The sequence below is a fragment of the Aspergillus costaricaensis genome (assembly GCF_003184835.1).
Source record: "Aspergillus costaricaensis CBS 115574 unplaced genomic scaffold BO79scaffold_22, whole genome shotgun sequence".
Taxonomy (NCBI): domain Eukaryota; kingdom Fungi; phylum Ascomycota; class Eurotiomycetes; order Eurotiales; family Aspergillaceae; genus Aspergillus; species Aspergillus costaricensis.
In genome coordinates, this window is record NW_020291822.1 from 363896 (window position 1) to 390459 (window position 26564).

The following is a 26564-nucleotide window of genomic DNA, read 5'->3' on the forward strand; positions in this document are numbered from 1 at the left end:
TCGCTGGTCGAAGAATTATCCGATCACTTATTTCCGGGGGAGGGACTGGCATTTTACATATCCGACTAACAGGGAGCTGTTGATCAGCAAAGGAAGCGGTAACAGAAGGTTTGCGGGGTAGAACTCGGACTATTCCCTTCCAGGCCACAAGTGCTTACCGATTATCCGCAATGGTAGCTGACCTTATACATGGTTTTCATTTATATTACTGAGTAATACACATGAAGCCTCGCAATTGAGTCTGACCTTGACCCCTGATCTGAGGTATGCATCAAGATTTAATTCTATGTACTAAGCCACGGCGCATCTTGAAGAGAAAGTGCGGTCATTCGCTGTTCTGGATCGATAACCAGCATAGAGCGTATCATTGAAAGGAAATTGGTTTTTTCGGGGCCATCAATACTCTCAATCCATCTCTCCAGTACCGCTGGTGGTCTCTGGGTCCAATTACGGAAGTTGAACTCCTTGTCGAAAAACTGTTGAACAATTTGTGGATCTCCAGATTGCAACAATTCGGGAGGAAAGGGACCAAACAGGGCTTCGATTTCCTCAAGGTGGTGCTTGGTAAGGTAAACACCACCTGTAACATCCGCCCTACCATTGAACATGCGTAAGGCATCCAGGAGCTCGGGTAGAAGGACACCTAGATTCCAAATATCTGCCTTGGTTCCCCAGGGTGCCCCAAGTATAACCTCGGGCGCACGAAGTAATGTAGGCTGAATGAAGTCTGTCAGATGCTTCTCGACCCAACTCGCCGATCCCCAGTCACCTAGTACAACATCCGCCTGAACCAACTCAGAAGCATCATCGAAGTTGTACTCTCCAAGATCGGCAGCTGGGTTTGCCAAGGAATCTTCCAAATACCTATCGATTATAGCTGGATTTCGGAATTTCACCATAATGTTACTTTCTTTGATGTCTGGGCAAGTGAGAGTCAACACGAATGTCTTATTAGATCAATTAGCATATAGACTTACCTGTGTGGATGACACCACAAGCATGTGCGTAGTCCAGGGCAGATAGTAATTGTTTCGTTACTTTCTTCATGATGTGGTTAGGTATCCGGGCACCCTCAAAGAAAAGGGGGAAGGTCTTCATGTCTTCTGCCATTGGCTCCATTACAAGGCAGACATGCTGAGTACCCGACCGGCTAATGTAGGTGAAGTCATCAAGGAGGACAGTAATGTGCTGTTAGCCTGGATGATTGGGATCCGCCTCGCGTAAGTGCTTCAGTATCTCTAACTCAAAGAGATCATGTTTTCCGTCATAGCAATCTTCCCTCAATAGTTTTATTGCCTTGTAAGATAGTTCCCTATAAAAAACTTAAGTTTCTGTGTGTTTTACATGGCGTAGGAAAAGCGTACTTCTGGTCCCGCGCTAGATAGATAGCTGAATAGCGCCCAGCACCCAGTTGCTGTAGTACTCGATATCGTTCGTGTAAGATTTCTCCAATATCAAGAATGATATTGGTGTCAGCACTGAAAGAACCGCTCACAGTAGCCATGATAGTGCAGTTGACAGGTGTTGCTCGAGGACGACAGAGAAGTTGAGCTCAGAGTTTGGGCGGAAAGAGAATCTGTCGTGTTTGATGCTTGGTCACACAGGTCACATGCACACAGTCCTGAGGTCCCTCGTTTCCTGGGTCAAACAAGGCTGAATGTGTATATTAACCAGTAGCTGCTAACCAAATGCTCGCACTAAGTGACTGGCTACATAACTTATCTCGACGGCCAAGCAATGAACAACGAGTTATTAACAAGTTACCTAGCTGTGACAAAAAATCCTCTACTGTTGACCAGCTAATCCCAATGCAACTCTTACGTGATTTTTCGCCATGTCCAAAAAGCAATATCGCCTAGATATTCTCTGGTTGCTAAATTTGTACTCGAGCATAAAGCGCTCTGATACTCTTTTTTCAAAATACCAAACTTGAAACACGCGCTCTTTCAGCTTCGCTCCCCTTTTACTACAAGTCGTGACTCTATCTGAGCACAAAGAAATTAGGCGAACTATCAATCAGACGCAAGCAGGTTTACTATATGTAGTAAGTGAACTGCATGGTATCCATGGTTTCCTCGCTCTTCATTGTCCCTACAATCCGATTACCACTGATGATAGGCTGCTATCTTGAGTGCAATCCTCTGCTAGTCAATGGAGCTTAACCTACAGCGGGATGTACATGATAGTGCAATAAAAGTCCCCAAAATATTTTTACTCGAGGGGCACAAAGCACCCCATGTTGGTAGTTGAGGAAGCAATGTGCAGTATATAGGCAGGAGAAAAGATGCAAGCATACAATCTCAGGGCCCAAGTAATTGTGCCGCTCGATCTTCATCAAGCTTGTCATATACTATTATTCTTTTATTTAGAAGAATTCTTTCTCATTTTACCATTCCAAGATGCCCCTCAAGAAGATCACCTATAATAAAGTCTATCAAAAAAGCCCCTCGGCCGACGAGTCAGTGACTGCGCATGCTAAGAGATTAGGAAATCGTGGGGTGCACGAAGCACAAGTCAGATCGACTCCTGAGTAAAGCCCATCTCTTCTTTCGTTTGCTTTAGCTAATGCTAGGTAGTGGAACATGGCGCTCAAATAACAATGACCCGAAAGAGCATTTGACTGTCGATTTCAAGACAGAAGATGGAACCCATATCACTACGCATCATGTGTACGGGTCCTAGGAGCCCAAGACAGATACAGAAAATAAACCCTGGGAGGGAGTATGATGATACTTGGACCGCTTCATACATGACGCCGTGGCCTGGGGGAGCATATACCCTTTATATGATCATCAAGATTCTCGCTTCTTATAGCATATATTGCTGTTGCGCTATGCTGAACACCCTGGACCTTCTCTGCTTTTCTGGGAATTTCCAATGGCAAATTATAAATGCAACTATGAGGCATTTCAAGGGATCATTCATAAAAAAAGACTACATAGTAACTGTACATGCAAAAGGCCAAGTGCACCACAGCCCCAATGCAGGCCGGAGCAAGTGTAGCAAGGTATAGCGGGCTGCCTTAGACTGCGTAATGACAAGCCTACCAATGCTCAATGCTACATAGGTCTGGTATGATCTGCATGGGCCATTGCTTGGCCACGCTATATACAGAGATAATATTAAATCACCAGAGTGTCTGTCTCGCTAAAGATTCGCTTCTTCCAAGTCATGAGTAAAGTGACAGTAGATTTCTCGACCTAAAGGAATGCATACATGATGTCCTGCTTCATTACCGATACATTAGTGTTGAAGGATATGCTCGGCTGAAATGCAGACTAGTCACGGGTGATGTGGTAAGATATGCATTATCATCCCTCCTACATATCCTGTCCCATAGCTCGGATTGATTCCTTCTGGAAATACTGTTAGGTTTCTGCTCTCTTCTTAGCTTGACCTCTGGGTAGGTAGAGCTGGTGCTGCCAAATACCCCGTGAGATCTCGTTTGTCATTCCAAGAACTATCTCTGAAGATACATGCAAACAGCCATCGACATTCTTGGTATGGGATCCACGCCCATCAGTGTTTCTTTCTTAATTGGTGGTCTACGGTCAATAGCAATCACAGAGATATTTCAAATCATGATGATCGTGACCGGTACTATGTTCTACTTGATCCTTCCGGGGCCGACACAAGCACCCACGTTGGGTTTGAGGTCCTCGCTCAAAGCGTCTCGGAAAAGTGCCGAAAGTAGCCGGAGAAGCCTGTCGAATGGGTCGGATTTAGCCAAGTTTAGACTACAGCTTCAGCCAAATTGCAGGTGGCACATCATCTAGTACCTCCTGGGCTGACGCGTTCTATTCACTGCTATTGGCTCCTGTCATAGCTTGGGTCGATCAATCAAACTTAGCAACAACTACCTCACCTTGTTCATTGGGTATAATATCTTAGAACTTTCACGCCCTTGTTACCTTTAGGAAAGTCTATTTGTGTGTAATAGCCCACAGAAAGTAAACATAGTGCAATCGGTGGTGGAGTGACTCCGGCTCTGCGGGGGTTTTACCGATGCCAGAAATGAGCGGGTCGGAGAAAGAATCAAGACGCTGAGTTTCCTCGCGAGGATAGCTTTTGACCTACCTCGACCCATCTTGCCGAATAGGCTAACCAGCTAAGCTTTATGTGCCGGCGGGGTAAGTTACAGGCAAGTTGTGGGACCCACTCCGCCGAAGACTGGCAACGCCAGTGAAAGAAAAAAGAAACATTGTATATGATATCTTAATAATCTGTCTATCTCATAATCCTTATTTCCAAGTTGCAATGGGTAGTTACTGACTTTGTTCGAAACGGATCGTTATGTAACGGAGATCTGTCCTCTATAATCAAATATTGGACTTGCGCTATACCCTAACCTGAATACAGTTAGTATCGGTAGATATGAGATTTTAGCATCATCCCCTTGCCTTGACTCATCGAAGTCTCCGTGACTCATGACCAGAATATAATCAGGACGGTTCAGTGCCCAGGTAAAATTTTATTTGAATGCCGGTGGATTTAACCTGGTCGACAAATACACGCCATTCAAATCTTTATCTCGTCACTTAACCCGACAAACATTTACATAATGACGGCAAAGTGGCAAGTCACCCGTCTCCTGCACGGGGTCCGAGCCATCGTCGGCGGTCAAGGTCCTCCTGTGGTGCTCATTCCCGGCTGGCCACAAACAGCAGAAGCGTGGAGTGACATGTTTGAGCCACTTTCCAAAAACTACCGGTTCTTTGCACTCGACCCCCCAGGCTTGGGCGATTCTCTTCCTCCTGTCAATGGCTATGATACCGCGAACGTGAGCAAGATCATGGCCGAAGCCATTCACGACGCTTTGAAAGAACAACCGTATCATCTAATTGGCCATGATGTGGGCGGATGGATCGCGTATCCCTGGGCTGCTCAATTCCAATCGAGAATCAAATCGCTCAGTATCTTAGATGCATCAGTGCCGGGTTTCTTGCCTCAGTTTCAGTTCCCATTGTCTCAGCAGACCAATTTGCGTCTTTGGCAATTCTCCTTCAACGCGCTTCCCGAGTTACCTGAAATCCTGACGAGCGGTCGTGAGCGGGAGCTCTTGACCTGGTTTTTCAATTTGAAGACCGTTCATCCCGATGGTATGCACAAAGATCATTTTGAACGCTATATTCAAGCCTATTCAAGACCAGGAGCCATGAGTCGAGGATTCGAGTACTATCGGTCTTTTGAGACGAGCTCGAAGCAGAATCTGGAGTTCGCAAAGACACCACTTGATATTCCTGTCTTAGCTCTGGGTGGAGAGAGCTCGGTTGGTGCAGGTATGATCGATTTGGTTCAGAAGTTCGCGGCCAATGTTTCTGGAGGCGCTATTCACGATTGTGGCCACTTCCTCCCCGAAGAGCAACCATCTGCTGTTGCGCAAAGACTGCTGGAATTTTTGGACGCAAACCAGAAGGAGTGATGTTCTTCCGTGTACCCTTTCATGTAAAGTAATTAGTTCCCCATTTAAAAAGGTAGCGAGAAGCCTCTTTCTCCCTTCCAGTATACACACAATGTTCTTAGGATTTGGCAAAGGGGATAACGGTGCTAGGATCAAGATAGAAGAGTAATAAAAGTTGTAACCTGTGCTAGCCAGCACAATACCATTGAATTATGCTTCTTTTCTCTATCGTGCATTCTGGTTGTTTGCCAGTGATCTCAGTTCTGACACCGAACGTATAATGGAAAATTTAGCATACATTACCCTGGCTTGGGTTTGTTGTAGAAGCAACCCATCTTCCCCTGGTCCTCAGACCCTTCAGTCCGGAAAATCATCGGATATGCACTGGATATGGCAGGTTGTTTGCTCCCGCTGCCAAGTGCGTCAACCCCGCCTGAGATATCCGAAGAGAGCCCCGTCCTCGAACCCGGTTGGTTGTTCACCACCCCACGGGGTAGCTCGGTGCAGAAATAGTCCAAGCTCCAGAATCCTCCAGCATTTAAGGACAAGCTGGAATACCCACAACCGCTCTCATCGCTTCCATGGCTCTCGTCCGGCAAACATACTCGCCGCTGCAGATCTCAGTTTACTACTCTCAAGTGCTCCTGTTTCATCACCCAATTGCCTTCTATGGATAATGTCAAGAATTCAGGGGCCGAACATATCGAATTCCCCGAGATGGGGGACACATTAAAGGGCTCGGGCACTGTTACTGTGCCAACATCGTTGCAAGATCTGACTCCAGAAGAGATACAGCGACGGGAGGCAAAGCTAGTTAGGAAGATTGATATCAGGCTGCTCATCATGATGTTGATTATGTACATCTTGAATTATCTGGATCGCAACAACATTGCAGCAGCAAAATTGGCTGGTTTGCAAGCGGACCTAAACCTTAGAGGTGACCAATACCAGGTATGAACGTCAACAAGCTATGAAGAATAATTATTTACAAGGCATGCGAGGAATTAACACGTCACAGGTGTGTGTTAGTATCCTGTTCGTCGGGTATCTTCTTATGCAGGGTCAGTACTACTATTCTGTTCCCTTTGTGGCCAGGCCAACTAATTGGCGCAGTTCCTTCGAACCTGATCCTCAACAAGCTCGGAAAGCCTTCAATATATCTACCTGGTTGTATGGTAGCGTGGGGTGTCATTTCGTGTTGCACTGCGGCCACCCATAATTTTGCTGGCTTGATTGTGGTTCGATTCCTACTCGGATTCGTCGAGGCTGCATACTTTGTGAGAATCCCTCTACTTGCTTTCCAGATGTCTGCTAACATTTTAGCCCGGATGTCTATATCTTCTATCAGCCTGGTATACCAGGAAAGAGTTGGGGAAACGGACTGCGTTGCTATACGCAGGTTCATTGATCTCAGGTGCATTCTCCGGTCTGATAGCCGCCGGTATCACGAGCGGCTTGAACGGCGCACGAGGCATCGCTGCTTGGAGGTGGCTTTTCATTATTGAGGGAGCGCTAACTGTAAACACCATTTCTCTGAGTTTTGTAAACCAGTTGGTACTGACCATCTTAGATATTTGCGGCTTTGATCGCATTTTTCATTGTTCCCGATCTACCCCGGACCACTTCGTGGCTAACAAATGACGAGAAAGTCCTCGCGGCATGGAGACTAGAAAAGGACATTGGCGAAGATGACTGGGTGGATAATGAACATCAAAGCATGACCAAGGGTGCAAAGCTCGCCGTCACGTAAGTACTTTAATCTTCCATTTGCTTTGGTCACCAAGCTCATCACCGCCAACAGGGACATAAAGACTTGGCTAATGCTAGGCGTCATCTACGGCTGCACGTCTGCCGGATGCGTAACAACCTTCTTTCCCAGGTAAGAGCTATATTCTGTTTCTCCGTCAGTCTACAGGTACTTACTGTTATCATCTAGTGTGATGGCCGGACTTGGCCGAAACAACATTGATACCTTGCTTCTGACTACACCTCCATATCTTATCGCTACCCTTGTTGTGTTGGTGCATGCCTGGCATGCGGATCGAACAGGCGAGCGATACCTTCATATAGCACTCCCACCTGTCGTTGCTATTGTGGCTTTCATATTAGCTATGGCAGGCAACAATTTCGCCGCCCGATATGTGTAAGTCTTACTTGATAGGTCCTCCCAATCGAGATGACTAACACAAGATGGTCTAGGGCAATGTGTATAATGCTTGGTGGCATTTACGCAGGCTACGTAGTGTCTTTGGGATATATTTCAAACAGTAAGCATCTATGGTGCAGGATAAGAGACTAGTTACATTTACTGACGATCGCAGTCCTTCCTCGCCCAGCCACAAAACGGGCCGCTGCCTTGGCCTTCATCAATTGTCTCAGTAATGTGTGCCAGATCTATATGCCATACCTTTATCCCGGTATGTCCAAAGCTTCAGCTTCTCTAGCCACATACAACCTACTAATCCGTGTTGGGATAAATAGACTCCGCCTCCCCTCGTTATATCGCCGCCTTCAGTGTCAATATCGCTTTGCTTGCGATGACAATCGTAATTGCCACCATCCTCCGCATTTATTTGGGTAGATTGAATAAACAGCTCGATGAATTAGAAGGTGTTGATCTCGCGCGGGCTCGTGAGAATGAAGAACACGGCTTGCCTGGCCGGGCAGTGGCAGAGGGATTCCGGTTCTTGCTCTAGTGCTTGGGAAGCTTTACGCTATTTATCCAGGCTTATTACCGATTCTCCATATTCTGCACTATAGTTTGTTTATTGTATTATGTGACATACGAAAGGCCATGTATGGCTCCCTCTATACTCTGACAGTCAGACTTTTTATTCAGACTTTCAAGTCCCGAACTATGAGCACAATGAAGCAAACCTTTGAGATGGAGATAGCCTTGTTATTCTCATTCATAATATTGAACAGTAAATATGCCATGAAAGCAAGGCGTGGTCATACACAGTATTGAAAAGAGAAGAAAATGTAGCACCTGCCTGGCCAGCTGCCTGCGAATCGCCAATCTTCTCTCGGTTCTTCGTTCATTTTGCTTCCAACATGCTTATTCACCTTGATTGTATACGTATCCTTTCCCTCTGGCTCAAACAGGGCCTGTATGGGGCCTTCTACTTAGCGTGTTCAGCTTCTATCCAAGTCTACGTGTTTGTGGCTTGGGTCGGGATCTAGTTCAGACTGAAGTTTGACCGGACTAAAGTGCCCGAGCAAAGCCTGTTTGCAACATAAACTCGGCGATGTAGTGCATCACGAATCATAATCGGTCATTCTCATGCTGTTTCCCACTCCAGGTTTCGAATAATGCGTAAGATGTAACACTATAATCTATTGGCTGCTTAGTTGGCTCGTTGATTTATCCTGTGATCGATTTAGGAGCTAGTCCTACTGCGCTAAGGGGTTATTCAGCACTATTGACTCTTCCATTGCTTCAGTAGCAGTGGTAGTACTGGGCAGAAGGTGTCATGCTTCAGACTATGAACTGCTTTGGTATTAGCATGACTGTAGCGCCCTCGATTAGAATATGCAGTTTGGGATGGATCGAGTGTTCGGGCTCTTGTCAGATCCATCTGTGTTGGAATGGTTTCTAGAGACGCATGTAGGAATTATTACAATTAATCACCGCATTTCCGCTTATGAACGTGCTTCATAAATCTTCCCGATGTAAGTACCAGCATACCACTACCACCACTACTAATTATATATGTCCAAAGTCTCCAAAGCAGAAGAATTACCACACATCCTGCCAAAATCCCCAAACCTCTTCTCTTTCCCGCTAATAAATTCCGCAAACGTTTCCGCGCTACAGCTCTCCCCAGGCCCATCCCGACACCCGATTAGCGGCTTAACAGCCTCATTGACCAACACCCGGAAGTACACACCCTCGTCAAAACCATTCTGGGTACCACTGCACTCCATCCGCTCGATTCCAATATTTCCCAAAAATGGCAAGATGTTACTGCTCTTCCAGGCACGATCGTAATTCACCTCATTCGTTGGCATAGTAGCGTTCACATTATCCGCTCCCGAATAAGCACTGTTGTTGAACAGGCCCAGCGCTGTAACAATGGTTGGCGGTACCTCGCGGTGTGTGAAGGAGACGTAGATGTCTTGCTCGCTAGTCTCTACGGAGAGGAGGTTGTAGCTGGCGTTGACCCAGGGAAAGCCAATCACCGGCGACACAGGGCGGCCGTAGCCCGTGTTGTGGAAGTACATGATGTCGTTGGCGTACTCGAAGGAGAGCCATTCGTTGTTGGTGAAGAGCGAGGATGCGCAAAATGGTGAGGAGCCTCGAATCACAGTCTCGTAGCCGCAGAGCTCAAACATGGCGGTTACATCGGAGGAAGTGAAGTTGAATTTTGGGGCGAGGGCGTTAAGTCGCTTGATTATGGGGCCTGTGTAGGTTTCCATAAATTCCTAGGATACTGTTAGTTAAGTTTGCTGGGTGGAATAAGGGCGATGCGACTATAGGCGTACATCTTCATAGGTGCTGCCATAGCTGGAGCTGTATGCTGGGCAGGATTTGTAAGGTGTCAAGGAGTCCGCGCCGGTCGTGTCACTCTGTGCGACGCTGACAAGATCGACGTGCGTTTTGTTGTTGGTGTAGCCGGTTATGAAGCCCTGGGCAGATTTGGTAGTCCGCTCGGCAGTTGCGGCCCAAACTTTGTCGGTGTGCAAGTCAGGGTATCGCTGGCGGAACTTAACGCCCAGGGTTGTTGCCTCTTGGAGTCCGACACGAGTCAGCTTTTCGAGGTGGTCCTCGGTGATGGGCGCGGTCCAATTGGCGAGGAAGGCGAGCGAGTCGGTGTTTGTCCAGCTTTGTGTTGTGTTGCGCAGCTTCTCGACGAACGGCTCGATGTAGGTCTCGTAGTCGAAGTCGTTGGCGTAGATGGCAGCATGACGGACGAGATAAGCAGCGCGTGTGACGTTGCAGCCAGCGGGGGGAGCTGGATTAATCTGGGGATCATGAGAGCTGAAGTAAGGAGCGATACCGGCAAGATGGTGAAGAGGATTGAACTGGTAGGATGCCGTTGTGCTGGATAAAGTGGCAACGACGAGACTTGTAAGGAACCTCATGATGAAAGACCGGTATGAAGCCCCAGGGCTGCAACTGTCAATTGGGCCTGGATGGTAGTGACAGGTGTTGGATTGATACAAACATCGTGACTAGGAGGGAATCCACGGTAAGATATATCCGCCTGCTGCGAGATCATTCAGATCCTGGATGTGCATGATTACATCACTAGCTTCTAGGCCGGGTCCTTGGCTTTATGCAAGCTAAACACCGTATGATGCAGATTGTTGTGGCTCGAGGACAGTGGAGCTGACTGTACTGGTAGAATGGGGGCTGCTTAATCCTGGTAAATACGTCATTAAAGCCATCGACCGGGCGGTTTAGGGCCATTTGTTGGCGTGAGTGGAGTGCGGCTGGATGTGGATACTCCAGGGACCAGGCACAATAGCCTTAAGGGCATCTTACCCAGGTAAACAAACATCCAAGATACACTCAAATGCAAGGTAAACGGGCTTGAATAGAACAATATTACGGGGAGTGCATTCTTTTGCATAACCAAGCAAGCCAATAAAGCTAGATTCCGTCATGTGCGAGTTAACCCACCATCTGGCCCCAAGATTGCGCGAATCGACGGCGCTAACTGCCTATCCCAAACAGTCAAGGATTGCCGCTCTCAGCTGTGCTGTTGGGCCCGAAGGAATGCCGTCATCGGAGTGTTTTTTCCAGGCACAACCAAATACATTCATTATTGGTCCACATAGAGCCTATACAGGATCAAAGCCATAACCACCACAATTTTATTTGCCTTCTCAGTGTAATTTTTGGACAGATCATCAGTTTAGAGGGCACCTGGAGGTATTGAGCTTTCCGGAATGTCGACGAGAAATAATTAAATGTTGTCTTGGCAGAGCAAAGATTCTCTCTAAGCATGGGCATAGCCTTGTGGATATAGTACGTAGATGTGGTTGTTCATCACAACTGGTGTGGATAATTGTTTTGGTAAATTCCAGGGCAGTTGCAATTCGCTTCGCAAACAAATGGCACTTATATACCATCAGCAAATTCACTTTTCACAAGCATCTGGTTGTGTAGTGTAGGGGTTATCACTCCGGATTTTGAATCTTACCAGATTTCCGGCAACCCCGGTTCGATCCCGGGCACGACCTCTCTTTTTAACTTCTCTTTTTTCCCCACCTCGCTTCACTCCTGACTTTTTGCTCTCTTGCAATTTCTTTTTCTCCAATTCTTTATCTTCATTGTGATTTGGGTATATACATATATTTATTTGACTGGTAGCTTTCGCAACAAGTATGACAGTAATGGTAGCCGTATGATCGAGTCGTCCGTCTTCGTTTTCAAAAATATATACTATCCGTGTGAATAAGTATTTGTACTAGTACTAGGTCAAGTGCTCAGGTCATTGGTAACGCAAAACAAGGGAAACCTGGTGCTATTACAATTTGTTTCACTGAAACTACTCCTGTCAGCACCTTTATATCAAACGTAAGTCAATACACTGGTAATATATTGTAGTATTGCCTCATCAGCTCATACCTCGCATTCTTTCTTTTGCTATCCCGACCGGAAGGGGCGGAGTCGGTACCTTAGTGCATAGCTGACAAATATGCACAACTGCATAACCAATGCCCAAGTTGATATTCCGATAACGGCAATCCCCCTCATGTCTCCCCTCATCCATCACCATCTACAACTCCCCAATCTTGAGCAATGAACCCCTTCAAATCTCCCCTCATAACGCCCGCCGAATTTTATCACAATGCGGAAACATACAATGCCGCGAAGCATAGGCGGATTGTCCCCTTAGCAGCCTACCGTCCCACGCTCCACTCGTCCTTCGAATCCTTCTACCTTCCAGGCTCAAAGTACTCCATCTCCCCGCTCCTTATATACCCCGCCACCACATACTGATAGATATATATTGCCAATTAGGTTCTTCAACCTCGACCAAATTCGCGACACCACCTCTCCCTACCCTTCCATGCTTCCCTCACCTTCCCTCTTCGCTGCTGCAATGACTGCCCTCGGTATTCGCAAGGATGATATTCTAGTGATCTACGATGCAGATGAGATAGGCACGTACCATGCCCCGCGACTGGCGTTTATGTGTGAGCTATTTGGGCATAAGGATGTTCATGTCTTGAATAACTTCAGGCAGTATGTGCGGATGCAGCTGCCCGTAGGTTCCGGGTCTGAGGGGATAGAGATTCCAATAATGGGAACTAGAGGAGAACAAGGTGATGAGTATGCCGTGGAAGAGAAGGATCTTGATACCGGAAGGGTAATAGCGTTTGAGGAGGTAAAGGACGTTGTTGTTGGGAGGGACCAGGAGAAGGTGAGGATTGTCGATGCGAGGATACCAGGTCGGTTTCAAGGTGTACAGCCGGAAATGAATCCAAGTTTGAGGTCCGGGCATATTCCTGGAGCGGTCAATGTGCCATTGGCTAGTCTATTGGAAGATGAGACTGGGATGATACTAGCTCCTGAGAAATTGAGGGGTGTCTTGATGGATGCGGGCGCGTTGGCGGAGGAAGATGAGGGAGTGCCGTATATTCTGACGTGCAATTCGGGGGTTACGGCTGCATCACTAGATCTAGCTTTGAGGTTGGTTGGGGCGAAGGGATCCAGAAGGGTGTATGATGGTAGCTGGATGGAGTGGACGAGGAGGGTAGGGGATGAATTGATTGAGGTTTCGTAGTGACGGTTGTTTGGTGGATATGGTGGAGGATGTACATGATATAACTCCTTGTATATATGGGACGGCTGTGTTGTACATGAAAGAGCTGGACTCAAATAGACCATTTTAGACTGAAAGCACACAAGTCAAATTTATGAAAGTGGAAGGTATATTGCTGCCTGAGTCGTATATTCTCATAGCTCGTGTACTGCATCGTATCGTCAAACATAAACAAACATTATTTTACAGTCATCCGTATACAGACCGGTACTTTTCCTCCGCTTCTCATTCTCCCACTCTCTTCATCCTTCCTCATCTTAATCATCCGTGCTCAGTTTCTCGAAATCTCGTATCAAGCTCTCGAGGCCTTTTCCCTGGAAGTTTTTGTCGTGGTCCAGCGCAAGTGTCTGACTGGGATGGTGTTGCACCACGTAGTTGGCGGCCAGCGCGTTTACCTCGTTCTGATTCCACACCTTCTCGTTGAATTCCCTCAATATCGACACTGCTTCGATGGGGATTAACGTCTCGTCCTTGCTTCGGAGTACTAGCTGGATGGTCCGCAAAAATGGTCGACAGACCCTCCAAACCAGGCCCATATGCCAGAGACCAGAGACACAGCTGACCAACACTTCGCGCCACTTTGACGACTCCAAGTGCGAGGCTGCGTGTACACCTGCCACCATAAAGTAGTGAACCATCATTACTGGGATGGATTTCCAGCCATGGGACACCCGATAGAGCAATATTAATGTCGCAACCGAGTCCATCGCTTCGCTTAGTACTCTCTGTGGATCAAATTTAGTGGATTGTATCAGCTCTTCTGTCAGTCCGGTGCTACTACGGGTCACGAAAATCCCGCAGAGGTTGACTGTTGTGATGTGGTAATACATGCTTCTTTTGTTAGCATAGAGCCGTGACTGCGTTCGGACCACTCACTGAAAACACAGATTGTGGGGAGTCCTATTCCGCTGCACCCTAAGGACAGCAGGAAGATTCCTCTCGAGGCTTAGAAGTCTCTGATACAGTACAGCACCCTGCTGCCATCCAGACAGATCTATTTGTCCACTGAGCTGCCGCTGCAAATCCGCCACATCATTAACAATAACAAATAGGTCCCGTCTGCTCCATAGGCCCGTATGGAAGAAGGGCTTGTAAACAGGATAAGTGAATGGGTATGGTGACCACTGTTGATTGACATCCGCCGCCGTTGCCTCTGCTTCAGATAAAAAAAGCTCTGACGGCCCCGGCCATACCGACGGTATCCTTGCCAATTGCAAAGACAGACTATTGAATTAGTGGCTGCCTTGCATATTTATTCTTTAGGGACTTACGTTTGCACCTCGTAGACCGCACTAGCTATGAGTTTATGAACTCGCCTAATGCGAGCTGCCTCTGCTGGATTGGTTTGGCCTGTCTCAGGCGACGAGGTATGCAAGCCCAGCTGCAACCCCATTTGTGCGCCATACCGGATATACTGAACACCAATCTTGTCTTTACCAGAAGCACAGAAGAATAACCCTAATAGAAGGGCTGCCTGCATGGTGGGAAGAGAGATATTCATCTTATCGCACTGCCACAGGCGTTCCACCTCCCGCAGAAGTCGTCTGGCGGTAGACATCTCCATGCGCCGGTCCCATGGCTTTTCAAAGTCGTATGAAAAGTGCTAGTCCGTCAGCGAGGTCATAAAGAGAATGGGATACGTACACACGCATAAAAGAGAATAGTATGGACTAAGAGTGACGAGCAAAAGTGTGTCCCTCCACGCTGGAAATCACCCAGGAATGACACCGGGTCAACGATATGCCATGTTGGGTTATCCCAAACGAAGAAGAAAGAAAAGAGATGCGAAGTGGCCGCGTTATCAACAATTGCCGTCCAGCGTTCTGCAGCATTCACGCTGTACGGGGGTATTCGGTTCACCAGCTCCGGTTTTCCCGAGAGCCGTGTCAGCCAAGACCTCTGCATCCTCTCCAGGGTCATACCCGGGGATTGTGATGACATCTGCCGATTCAGTAGACTGGCTGCCTCGTGCACCGAGGAACTCCTGCGGATCGTGTCCACTACAGCAGGAAGAATTGCGGGGTCACAATCGTGGACATTCTGATACACATAATGCAGCTCACGAAGTTGGGTTTGGAGAAGCTCCATCGTGCGGTCCAGGTTACCAGACAGCGTTTGCTGGGTAGCTAGCCCTTCCCTTTGCGGTAAAGCCACAACCTACATGACTGGATTAGTAGCTGGTCGTCAGTGACAGGGATCAGTGGTATAATAATGAAGCTCACATATGGACCCTCTCCACTGGTGGAAACTGCAGTGCCGGACGGGCGAAGCGACATAAGTTGCAGCATCCGCTCGTGCCGCTTGATAGCCGCCCGCAACATGTCAAGTTCTCTTTTCTCCTGGGTCCGCTTTTGCTCTGAGTACCTGCATTCGATCCCGAACTTCTCGCACTGGGTGCATGTTGGTTTTCCCCCATTGCATTTGGCCTTGCGCTGCCGACAAGAATCACAAGCACGAGAGGTACGTATCTTCGGGCTAGCCGGTACGATCCTCGATCGATCCCGGGGAATCAGAACCTTCCCGGCGGTTCGCCCGGCAGTCGCGGCCTCTGGTGGGCCAAGACTGGTGGGCTGGCTGGGCGAAGGGACCTTCCGCGCAGACATGGCCTCTGGTGGATAGAAGCTTGAATGAAGCGGGCTCTAGCAATTCGTCATGGTTTCTGGTCAGAATACCGATTGGTTGTGGAATGGTGGCAAACAGATAAAGCGGAGGGGTCTGGATCGAACAAAATCTAAATCCCAGCGCACTGGATTTCGGTCCGCGGTGGGGCTTGCTATCTTATCGCCTACCATCACGAACTGGCGGTCAATGATTTGGGGGCACGGCCCTTAATGCGCTTCTTGACTGGGAGATGACAGGATGACACAAAAACCGTCTCCAGGTAAACCATCAACTGTACTATTCCACTCTCGCCAGTTTTTCTCCTTTGATAGTTCAGAGATAATGGATGTATTTTTATAATGCCGTCAACATGACGGATAGGATTGTCCGTTTCAGAATGTGGAGCTTACGCCATCCGTTGGGATATGCGTATCGAGACTACTGAAATAGGACCTAATAATGAGTCACGAACACGACCAAAGATGCTCACTCATCTATAGACTCACATCAATGTAATCGATGCTTGCCTCTAACTGTCTGTCATCATCACCGACTCCATCGTCTGCTTCCAATAAAGACTTGCATGATGGGAGCCCCCAGTATTCCAACTCCTACCATTTCTGAAGGAGTAAGGCGATCACAACACCTGGGACTACGATGTGCTCATTTCACCTACACACTACAAGGTTGAAATGACCATAGCCAGCCACCCAGCCTCTAATGGTCTCATTTGACACTCCCGATCAGTGTATGTAAGGTCTGATGCAAGGACGATCATTGTCTTACCCTACTGATTGGGACTGGATTATCTCATATGTCATCAATTCCTGCCCATACTAGGCAACGCTAATGAACGCCGATCAGTCTCAAATCACAAGGTGCCCACTAATAATTGAGCACTGCCCATTGGCACATGGACAATAATCAGTGTTGAGCCGATAAAGTCTCACAGGCACTGAAGTACATCAGATGCTAAACTTCGGATCATAACGGGAATGCGCTCTTTTTCATTGCAGAGATGCATTTAACTCTCGTTGTGAAGATCGCCGATTAGCAAACATTGCTCGCAGATCACAACACTCTATTTGCCTTCTGAGATACCAAAGGAGACGTAACTTGTCTCACTTCTAAATGATGACCATACGCACCCATGCATTATTGCTGCCTTTGCCTTGGGCATATGATCTACTCTTAGCGTTTAGGATGGCGGGAACGGACCCATGCATACGAAATGTTCAATGCAAAATTGATGCCCGTTGAAGAATTAGCCTATCGCTGGAAGCTTTCTGTGAGGAACGAATGGAATAATGATCTTCTCGCCCACATTCCCTAGCCCCTTACATAGTTCCTCAGCCACACTAATAGACTTGCATCAATCAAAACTCATGGGCTGTCCCATGAGACCTTCAACGGCTCAAAGCCATCAAGGATCCTCCGTGGCTTCACAAGGCAAGCAGCTCAGTTGTCCGACCTCGCCATGAGGACCGAGAAACAGTCTAAGCGACGCAATGGAATCCAAACAGTATGCCGCGACATCAATCATGTCGAGGGTAATCTCGACCACATCGACGAGCGAAAGCTCCTGCGCAAGATGGATCTCCGTCTCATGCCGATGCTAACCCTCCTATACCTATTCTCATTCCTCGATCGGGGTAATATCGGAAACGCCAGAATTGAAGGCATGGAGGAAGATCTGCATCTCGGAGGCACACAGTACAACTGGGCACGTAGGTAGAGCCGGCCATATTGTTGATAATTTTCTGATTGTATAGTGACCGTCTTTTTTTTCACATACACCGTGTTCGAGCTACCATCGAACCTTATCTTGCAGAAAGTCAGGCCCTCAATATGGATACCGTCACTGATGGTGGCGTGGGGGACGGTGATGGTTCGTTCCCGTTCGCCGAGCTAGTACGACTCTAATTGTCCGTAGACTCTAATGGGTATCGTGACCAACTACCACGGTCTTCTGATAGCGAGGATATTCCTCGGTGCCACAGGTATGCCCTCCACCAACCACAAGAAATGATGTATCCTAACATCATGAAGAAGCGGGCATTTACCCCGGGGTGGCCTATTATATCACGATGTGGTACTCTCGTCATGAAGCTCAGTTCCGCCAAGCCTTATGCTTCAGCGCGGCGAGTATTGCAGGTGCCTTTTCGGGGTTACTTGCATTTGCGATCGGTGTAAGTTATGGAACTTTATCTGCTGTGCAATTCTAACAAGTCAGAAAATGAACGGTGTTGGCGGGTACTCCGGCTGGCGCTGGATATTCATTATCGAAGGGCTCGCAACAGTTGTCGTGGCTGTCATGTCATACTTCTTTCTCTACGATTACCCTGATACGGCATCCTTTCTGACCCGAGACGAACGAGCTTGGATTCTGCGCCGCTTGAGTCTACAATTTTCCAACAATGGCAATGTGGTCCCCGAGGCTGGTGACTTCAAGTGGAAGTATGTGTGGGATGCGGCCAAGGATTGGCAGGTCTATATGGCCATTCTTAGTATGCTCCTCCATCAGACCGGTGAGACCTCTTCTAACGATCCCAGTCTACTTCTCCGCCGTCTGTCCGCTATACGGGATTTCGTTCTTCCTACCCACCATAATCCGCGATCTAGGATATACATCTTCTACTGCGCAGCTTCTCACAGTAAATGGCCCTGAACATCAACAACCGCAACGTGTATCATGACTGACTGATTAGGTACCCCCGTACATCATTGCTTCCATGGCTGCCATTCTAGCAGCATATTTTGCAGACCGCAATGGCGAGCGCTCACCCCTTCTGCTCTTCCACATCGGTTGCATTGTCGCCGGATTTTTCGTCTGTCTGGCAGGATCGCAAAGATGGGTTCCGGGACTTGTATACTTTGGGGTGTTTCTTGCGATTCTAGGTATGTCCCCATGTGATTCCACATATATTGTCGACCATGCTAATAAGCAAAAGGAATTTACCCCGCTATTCCCGCCCTCATAACGTGGCTAAGCAGCAATCTCGCCGCGGAACATAAACGAGCAGCAGGAATGGCGATACACATTGGCATTGGGAACTTTGCAGGAGGTAATTACCCATTTTCCAATTTATGAAGACGTTCAGGCAGAACGTGCTAATGAATATTAGCCATGGCTTCCCATTTTTATCGCACGCGCGACTCCCCGCAATACATCATGGGTCATGCGCTGGAACTTGCCTTTGGAATTATGGGCGTGGTGGCTATTGTGATTACGAGGTTTGCATATGTGCGCATCAACCGACAGCGTGTGGATAAATTGGTGGAGCTTCGGCCGGAATATTCGGCACAGGAACTTGGTGAGATGGGGGACAAGTCTCCTACTTTCAGATATATGCTTTAGACTTGCAGGATCTTTTATAGAGTGATAGAGACTATTTGTTTGAATAGAAATAAAAGCAGATTATTATTCGCAGTTACTGTACTTGATCATAGGTAGTAGTAATATGTTGAGTCATGTCTCTGTCGGCTGGCCGACTAGATGCGATAGATCTTGGGTCAACCGGTTGGCGCATGGGCATAATGTAACCTAAAAACGTTCTTGGAGTAGGAATAGAAAGTCAACAAAAGGATCTAATAAACTATAGGACAATATGCTAGCTCCATCATCGAATATCCTCATCAATAACTCTCGCAGCTGAAAGACACTTCTCATCCTGAAACCGAGGTGCAATTACCTGGATCGCACATGGTGCCCCATCAACTGCATCCGGGTCATCTAGACATCAAATATTAGCTATTACACCCTCAAAGTGAGAGCATTATCTACAGGTATATAACTCACAACTAGGCTGAACCCCATCAGTAATTGCCATCGGCTCAGGATCAAGCTCCTTCGAAGCCTTGCCATACGGGATAATGCAAGCAGGGTACTACACTTTCATTAGCCACACAGTCCCCCGAACTGCCTAAGAGGTAGTATATGGGTACACTCACATCAAGCAAGTTCCAAACCACGGTATACGGTGGCCATCCAAATGTATCATGTGGAACAGCCGTATTCTGCGCCCCGGGCGCAAGAAGGACATCTAGATTGTTCTCAACCCATGTCTTTCGCCAGGCCTCGGCATATGCTTTGCGTGCCTTATGCAATGCATCTATCTTCTCGAACGGCGGTAACTCCATATCTACTGGAAATGGACCCGTGAACATGGGTGAGGACATCTTTGCCACAGATGTCACGGGTGGTTCGCCGCTGGCTGCAATGTGGTCGGTGTGTGGGCCGTAGATGAAATATTGGAAGGCGAGACGGTTCGCATATGCGAAGTCAATGCCGGGGGTTTCTGAGAGATAAACTATACGATGGCCTTTGTTTTTCAGAGCGGATATGGCGGTCTGCAGCGCTCTCTTGACGGGTGGATGCAGGGGAAAGTCCTTGCTCTCGGGGAGGATGCCGATGGTAAGTTGCCTGGGCTCATCAGCTGAGGTCTTTGGGTATGACCAGGGTGCTGCGCTTGCGGTACTGTCGTATTTCCAGGGCCCGGCGTTTATGATGGTCGACACAAATAGTTCGATATCATTCAGGCTATGAGCAAGTGGTCCCGCGGACGGCTTAAGACCGGGAGTTCCCTCCATGGCTATATCGGCTACTTGGCCGCCCCATGGGATGCGGTCAATGCTAGGTTTGAAGCCATACACACCGCAGCAGAGGGAGGGGATGCGGATTGATCCTGCAATGTCTGTGCCGATTCCTAGGATTGAGCCGCGGAATGCTACTAGAGCTCCTTCGCCTCCGCTTGAGCCGCCAGCAGTCAAGTTGGTGTTGTGGGGGCTCAGGGCTCGACCGAAGATGTTGTTTTCTGAGTCTCCTGTCTAAAACTATGTCAGTGTTGAAAGATAGTGAAGAGGAAATGGTGGTAACTGACCATCATCGTCTGTGGGATATTCGTCTTGACATAGAGCACAGCACCGAGATTCAGTAGCATTTCGACGATGGCTGAGTTGTGTGAAGCCGGGCTATTCTCAAGGAATTTGACATATCCAACGGTGCTTTGAACGCCCTCAATACAGAAACTGTCTTTGATGCTGATAGGAAGGCCGTGCAGCGGCCCGAACAGTTTCTTCTCTCGCTGGAGGTATTCGTCAAGGAATTCAGCACGCTCAATAGCCCGCTGGAAGAAATGCTCCGTCAGGCATGAGGTCTAAATCATATCAGTAAAATATCCAAAACAGACTAGGTATGTTCAGAATGGAGGAACATACAAGCTGTTGGGCAATAGCTGCCCTCTTGCAGAACGCAGTTGTAACATCAACGGAGCTTACAGCCCCTTTTGATAGCTCGTCTAGAAGCTCAGTCGCAGAATAATTCTCTGTAATACTGAGCTCCTTCTCAGACAGAATACCACTGCCTCGGACCACATCGGCTTCAATAAGGCGGCCATTGGCGGGGATTGTTGCAAGAAACTTCTCAGTTAGACGCCATTCGGAAGGGATTTGTGCGTCTAATTGCTTGCGCTTTCGGGCCACGAGAGTGCGCCAGTCCTCTCTTGTAGAAGCTGTTTGGGTCATCTTGTGATTGATGTATGTGCGTTGTTGTACTTGATGCAGCCTAGAGTTATATAGTGCGGGGATGGTTATCTGTAACCCCTCATCTAGATATCTGTTACTCCACTTTGGAAGACGTTAGCATGACTACTATTGAAACAACCCATTGTGTAGGGTGACCCAGTAGAAGTGCGTCGACCTTCCTGAATAGGCTAGTTTGACGCACTGACGTATACAGACATATCCGGCTCTAAATATCGGTTAACATTATGAGGACGAGGGAATCAACCTCGGGACATGTGCCGCTAATAATACTGATCAGAACCGAAGGAGCAAGTAGAATCATACTGTCATCTTGTACATCTTCATTCACTCGAAACGACACAACCCCAAGGAGGTAATCTAATGTTTTAGAGAGATGACTTCTTAACAACAACATTATCCGGCCTAACACCCCCAAAGTTCGTCAAATAATACGCATCAATAATAATCCTATCGTTCTCGCAACTCATCACTCCAATGCAAACCAACCCATTCAGCCAGTTGTATTTGCCCCCACCCGCTTCAATCCGCAGATGCGAGAAAAATTCAACATCATCCTGAGTAACGGTGGGCGGAGGCCTCATCGCCGGATCATCTGCGACCTGCTTCGCGTACTCTGTTCCCGGTCCAGGACGGTAGAGCCCATGCGCCTGCACGAAGAGGTGGTGACCATCTGTAGTTTTGATAGTGTATCGGGCGTCGAGGGTCATGGACTGGTTTTGTTAGTTGTTTTTCGGATAATTCAGCAATGATGAACAAACTCACGTGTGTTCCCTCAACGACTGTTGCCCAATCTGCTCCTCCCAAGGGAAGTATTGTCCCTTCAAGTTCTGGTCCTTTGAAGGTACCTCCAGTAACATTTGCGATGCTGCGAATGATGCCTGCGCCGTGGGGTGCCCCAACATTGATTTCTTCTGCGGCGATGGTGCATTCAAGTCGATACAGGAATGTTAGACCTGGGCGACGCATCGGGGGACTCTTAGGATAGTAGGTGTTTCCCGGGGAGTCGGCGGTTTTCGCGGTCATTGTGATAGTCTGATGCAATAGAATACTATGAATGTTAATAATTATTCAGTGTAATAGTGGTATCTGTATGATGCCGATAATAATATGGTATCAACCCTCTGCCCGTGAATACTTATAATTAATTTTCTAGCTTATTGAACGCCAAATATATCTACCGTGTTTACCCCGCAGGGCTTCCTCATACTGGGGTCTGGATAGCTTATTACCCTAATTGGTAGGTCGACCCTCGATAAGACAGTTAAGGAGGCTACAAGATACCCGAGAATGAGAATCAAAGGCAAAGATAGCCTTCGGTTCAACCTTCCGGAACAAAAATTTCTCTAACCATAACCATCAAGTCCATGCGACTATCACAAACTCCTTGCGCTATCGAGGAAGTTTTCGCTCTCCGCGGAGTCCGATTTGGAAGCTAAGAAGCCAATCCTGCCTTACTAAGATCGATACAATTTACCGTAGATGGCCCCGCTTCGTTGAAGAGGAGCAAGATCATTACATCGCAACCATATCCAGACCAAGCATCACTCCCCATCAATACACACCATCATGGCCTTCGTACAAGCTCAACTCACCAACCCAGCAATCCCGGCCAAAGACCGCCAAAAAGCCCTCTACAGAGCCTTTGCTGACCCCGGTCTCCCATCAGCGAACCCGACCTCATCTTTTTGGTTGCGCTCTCCACACCCTGAACTGGCAACAGCCCAGTCCGCGACTCTACCATCAGAAGCGGACGTCGTGATCATTGGCTCTGGAGTAACCGGCACATCGATCGCAAGGACGCTTCTCAAATCCCGAAAGACTGAGAAGAGTCAGAATGACAGCCAAAGACCATGCGTGGTGATCCTCGAAGCACGCGACGTTTGCAGTGGCGCGACCGGCCGAAATGGCGGACATATTCTCGAGACGGCGGAGGAATTCGCCGATCTTGAGGATATGCACGGCACTGATGCAGCGAAGAAGATCATGAAATTTCGCTTAGCGCATTTACGCGAGATGCTTGATACCGCGGAGGAGTATGGACTTACTGAGCACTGTCAAGCGCGAAGGGTACAGTTTCTGAGCGTCTATTTCGATGAAGATGGGTGGGAAGATGCCCGAGAGCGGGTACGCCGGCTGAAGGCGGGGTTACCGGAGGAGACGATGGAGTGGAAGATATATGAAAGGGAGGAGATCCCAGAAGAATTCTGTCTTCCTCGTGCGTTGGGGATTGTTGCTGGCCCAGGAGGGGCCATTTGGCCTTATAGATTTGTCACTGGTGTCTTGGGCCAATTGAAGGAAGAGTTCCCGCGAGATCTGCTGATTGAGACGAATACGCCTGTGACTGGTATCGAGGAGGACGTGAGTGAGGAAGGTAACTCGCGTTTGCGATACTCTATCTCTACATCTAGGGGTGTTGTTCGCACTCGTCATGTCATTCATTGTACAAATGCTCATGTTGGCCACCTCGTACCTGGCTTGAGAGGTCGCATTTATCCTATACGCGGACAGATGTCGGCGCAACACCCGGGACAGAAATTCCGGTGTCAGGGAAAGGAGCACTCCTGGATCTTTAATTACGATCGTGGATTCGACTATCTCACCCAGTTGCCGCAATCAGAGGCCGGACAGATGATGATGTTCGGTGGAGGTTTTGCTCAGGGAGGGGGAGGTGGAATTGCTGATATGGGCGTTGCAACAGACTCAGAAATCAGTCTGTATGCTGATATTCACCTATCGGGTGCACTAAGTGCGGTATTTGGCCGTAAAAATTGGGGCAGCGTTGCCCGACAGAGCGTGGAGGAGATGTGGACGGGAAATATGGGATTTAGTGCAGATGGACTCCCCTGGGTAGGACGGCTTCCTGGTTCGACAACCCAGAGGGGACTTCATGATGAAGAACAGGGTGCTGAATGGGTATCCGCTGCTTTTTCAGGGGAGGGAATGGTGCTGGCATGGTTGTGTGGCAAATCATTGGCGACAATGCTGCTGATCAATGATGATAATTTGCTCGAGACTGAGTCTACGGATCTTTCGTGGTTTCCAGAGCAAATGCTGGTGACGGAAGATAGGGTCAAGAAGGCTGTTCTGATGCGTCATGTGCAAGAGCGCTCACACCTGTAGTACAATAGGTGGAATTTAACTAGAAAAGGGCCTGGCGATCGATTCAGAGGTTCGGATTTTGTGAAATCAAAAGAATAACCCAGCCATTCTTATTGATTATTGTCAAATACTATTCTAGAGATCTTATGCCGCCTTCCCCATATTCATCCTCTTATTTACCAGCACATCCACCCCAGCAAGCCATCGTTTCCAAGTCTCTCCGTTGCCCATGGCCAGGATCCGCTTCATCCGTTGATATGATCTGGTCTCTTCATCTTCGTCTTCGCTCTTAACAGACTGATCACTATCTGGTCCCCATACTTTCCATTCTCCCTTGCGTGCTGACCATGGCGCCTCCCCATTGCAGAATCTAATCCAAGCAGCAGCAAAACTCTCCGCCATCCCACTTTCTCCCTCATCCAATTCCGTCTCGAGATTCTTGAAAAGATACAAAAGCTCATGGGCATGGTAGGCTGTTCCCTCTAGCGGGTTCTTGAGGCGAGAGCGCTGGTCGAAATGGTACAGGAATAGACCACCCTTATCGCGAAGCGTAGTGTTTTCTAGCGCAGTGGCATAGTTGGGAATCTTGAAAACCGCGTCTCCGCACATGTGTTCCACGCGCTCGAGAAGTATGTCATGCGGAAGCGCCTGGTGTATGTCATATTCTCTCAGGATTTGGTCTGTCTCGTCGTCATTGTTAATATGATCTAACAATGTTCGGCGAATGGAAGCTAAATCGTATTCGAGAAGATTAAGATGGAAAATGACCCCCTCGTGGTATGTATCCCCAATCTTCAAGGCTTCGAGCCATGTTGGTGCCTTTTGTATCTCGCAGGGATCGTTCTGATAAAACCATCCATCGAGACAAGGGTTTCCTGTTCCCGAAAGGACGCCTTGGATAGCCGGGGTCGCGTTCGCCATGTCCTGCTGCGGAATCTGCCGGAGCCGATCCAATACATCGGATTGTGAAGCATCTATCTTGAAATATCGACAAACGGCCTGGAAGAGAGCCTCATGTTGCTCCATACTCCAAGGAGGAATCGACACAGAAAGTCCAGACATACAGACGGCGCGCCGGAAACTTGGTGGACGAGTAGCTGCAAGCTGGTTACTGATCGATATCCCACCAGCAGACTCCCCCACTGCAGTGACATTATCGGGATCTCCGCCGAGGGTCGCAATATACCGTTGAACCCAGTCAAATGCAACTTTCTGGTCAGTGAAGCCGAAGTTCCCACAGCCCTGAAACCCATCATCTTGCAACTCACGGCGTATGGCTTCGCTTGCGAGAAAGCCTCCGAGTCCGACGCGGTAATTGAAATTTACACATATTATTGGCTTCCCCATCTCAATACTCTGTGAAACGAGGCTTACAGCGTCGAAGATGGGGAGGTTTGCACCTCCGTAAAGTAAGGAGCCTCCGTGGACGTATACCATGACCGGAAGACTTCGCCTGTCGGAGGCTGGGGCGAAGGGAATAACGATGTTCATCACAAGCCCAGTTAGTTCGTCTGTTTTCGGAGTAACCGGAAAGTGAGCAGGTGGTGGCACTGGAACAAGGTCATCGCTGTCGTCGCCTTCGGAGTAGGGCCGAGGACAGTCGTTGCTGTATGCGCTTTAGTTAATATGCGGCGAACACGAGATATAGAGAGCTTTACCCCAATTTTGTTCCATCATGTTTAGAGCCTGTCCAGGAAGTCTTGAGAGTCGATCTTGTCCACCGTTTAGGCAGGTCAGCATATGGTATTCCACAGTATTGTTGGACACCATTCGCAAATTGAAAACCCTCAAGTTGGCCAAGGGTAGGAATTTCGGTCGTGCATTTTGTGGTTGGAGTTTGGAAAGACATGTTGACCCTTGATCAGAAGAATAGAAATAATGCCGAATAAGATCAGTCAATTGAGTGTAGTATATGCATTCTGTCATAGGGACCTGAGATGTGTTCTATAGCATATTTGAACCTCGGCTTTTCTTATCTGCCCCCAGACGGTAGCTCCAAAGGTTAGCTATCTCCAAGCTACACTCGAATTGGCAGGTCGACCCTCAAACCTAATCAGAAACGAGTGTGGATTCCTGTCCTGTTATCTTCCCCGCATTTGTGCTAAAAGCTAATTCCCATCCACTGCTCGCATGCGAGGTTG

At 48.2% G+C, this 26564-nt stretch overlaps 11 protein-coding genes and 1 non-coding gene across 12 annotated transcripts; 6 read left to right on the forward strand and 6 right to left on the reverse strand.

Moving 5' to 3' along the window:
• Positions 1 to 284: 284 nt before the first annotated feature.
• On the reverse strand, positions 285 to 1504 carry BO79DRAFT_229921 (kinase-like protein; the record flags this gene model as incomplete). The annotated part of the gene is made up of 4 exons (XM_025684068.1): positions 285 to 919; positions 978 to 1150; positions 1244 to 1312; positions 1365 to 1504. 4 exons carry the CDS (start codon positions 1502 to 1504, stop codon positions 285 to 287), a joined length of 1017 nt encoding a protein of 338 aa, XP_025537990.1.
• A 2959-nt stretch (positions 1505 to 4463) lies between these two features.
• Positions 4464 to 5506, forward strand: BO79DRAFT_209909 (alpha/beta fold hydrolase). The gene has a single exon (XM_025682699.1). The coding sequence runs from the start codon at positions 4562 to 4564 to the stop codon at positions 5420 to 5422; it is 861 nt and encodes a 286-aa protein (XP_025537991.1). The 5' UTR covers positions 4464 to 4561; the 3' UTR covers positions 5423 to 5506.
• Positions 5507 to 6070: 564 nt separating this feature from the next.
• BO79DRAFT_269565 (MFS transporter) lies at positions 6071 to 8097 on the forward strand (the record flags this gene model as incomplete). Its single annotated transcript, XM_025687209.1, has 10 exons — positions 6071 to 6352; positions 6420 to 6462; positions 6515 to 6678; positions 6725 to 6919; positions 6972 to 7147; positions 7203 to 7280; positions 7338 to 7544; positions 7601 to 7668; positions 7723 to 7818; positions 7883 to 8097. The coding sequence occupies 10 exons, from the start codon at positions 6071 to 6073 to the stop codon at positions 8095 to 8097; spliced, it is 1524 nt and encodes a 507-aa protein (XP_025537992.1).
• A 991-nt stretch (positions 8098 to 9088) lies between these two features.
• On the reverse strand, positions 9089 to 10486 carry BO79DRAFT_176063 (putative histidine acid phosphatase; the record flags this gene model as incomplete). The annotated part of the gene is made up of 2 exons (XM_025679831.1): positions 9089 to 9826; positions 9887 to 10486. 2 exons carry the CDS (start codon positions 10484 to 10486, stop codon positions 9104 to 9106), a joined length of 1323 nt encoding a protein of 440 aa, XP_025537993.1. The 3' UTR covers positions 9089 to 9103.
• Positions 10487 to 11506: 1020 nt separating this feature from the next.
• Positions 11507 to 11590, forward strand: BO79DRAFT_t169. Its single transcript has one exon. It is a non-coding gene; the product is annotated as a tRNA-Gln (tRNA).
• Positions 11591 to 12129: 539 nt separating this feature from the next.
• Positions 12130 to 13140, forward strand: BO79DRAFT_197803 (sulfurtransferase; the record flags this gene model as incomplete). Its single annotated transcript, XM_025681297.1, has 2 exons — positions 12130 to 12307; positions 12375 to 13140. The coding sequence occupies exons 1-2, from the start codon at positions 12153 to 12155 to the stop codon at positions 13138 to 13140; spliced, it is 921 nt and encodes a 306-aa protein (XP_025537994.1). The 5' UTR covers positions 12130 to 12152.
• A 233-nt stretch (positions 13141 to 13373) lies between these two features.
• BO79DRAFT_176069 (uncharacterized protein) lies at positions 13374 to 15782 on the reverse strand (the record flags this gene model as incomplete). Its single annotated transcript, XM_025679832.1, has 5 exons — positions 13374 to 14010; positions 14056 to 14403; positions 14451 to 14782; positions 14824 to 15219; positions 15429 to 15782. 5 exons carry the CDS (start codon positions 15780 to 15782, stop codon positions 13437 to 13439), a joined length of 2004 nt encoding a protein of 667 aa, XP_025537995.1. The 3' UTR covers positions 13374 to 13436.
• A 1475-nt stretch (positions 15783 to 17257) lies between these two features.
• BO79DRAFT_151561 (MFS general substrate transporter) lies at positions 17258 to 19138 on the forward strand (the record flags this gene model as incomplete). The annotated part of the gene is made up of 9 exons (XM_025678653.1): positions 17258 to 17507; positions 17553 to 17668; positions 17714 to 17780; positions 17830 to 17969; positions 18014 to 18287; positions 18334 to 18434; positions 18489 to 18678; positions 18732 to 18845; positions 18906 to 19138. 9 exons carry the CDS (start codon positions 17258 to 17260, stop codon positions 19136 to 19138), a joined length of 1485 nt encoding a protein of 494 aa, XP_025537996.1.
• A 262-nt stretch (positions 19139 to 19400) lies between these two features.
• gmdB (general amidase GmdB) lies at positions 19401 to 21303 on the reverse strand (the record flags this gene model as incomplete). Its single annotated transcript, XM_025684069.1, has 5 exons — positions 19401 to 19513; positions 19580 to 19667; positions 19732 to 20607; positions 20661 to 20936; positions 20998 to 21303. 5 exons carry the CDS (start codon positions 21301 to 21303, stop codon positions 19401 to 19403), a joined length of 1659 nt encoding a protein of 552 aa, XP_025537997.1.
• A 386-nt stretch (positions 21304 to 21689) lies between these two features.
• On the reverse strand, positions 21690 to 22347 carry BO79DRAFT_151703 (DUF3237 domain-containing protein; the record flags this gene model as incomplete). The annotated part of the gene is made up of 2 exons (XM_025678658.1): positions 21690 to 22034; positions 22087 to 22347. 2 exons carry the CDS (start codon positions 22345 to 22347, stop codon positions 21690 to 21692), a joined length of 606 nt encoding a protein of 201 aa, XP_025537998.1.
• A 543-nt stretch (positions 22348 to 22890) lies between these two features.
• On the forward strand, positions 22891 to 24444 carry BO79DRAFT_238735 (NAD(P)/FAD-dependent oxidoreductase; the record flags this gene model as incomplete). Its single annotated transcript, XM_025684843.1, has 1 exon — positions 22891 to 24444. One exon carries the CDS (start codon positions 22891 to 22893, stop codon positions 24442 to 24444), a length of 1554 nt encoding a protein of 517 aa, XP_025537999.1.
• Positions 24445 to 24567: 123 nt separating this feature from the next.
• Positions 24568 to 26272, reverse strand: BO79DRAFT_256659 (acetylcholinesterase; the record flags this gene model as incomplete). The annotated part of the gene is made up of 2 exons (XM_025686212.1): positions 24568 to 26029; positions 26082 to 26272. The coding sequence occupies 2 exons, from the start codon at positions 26270 to 26272 to the stop codon at positions 24568 to 24570; spliced, it is 1653 nt and encodes a 550-aa protein (XP_025538000.1).
• Positions 26273 to 26564: the final 292 nt, after the last annotated feature.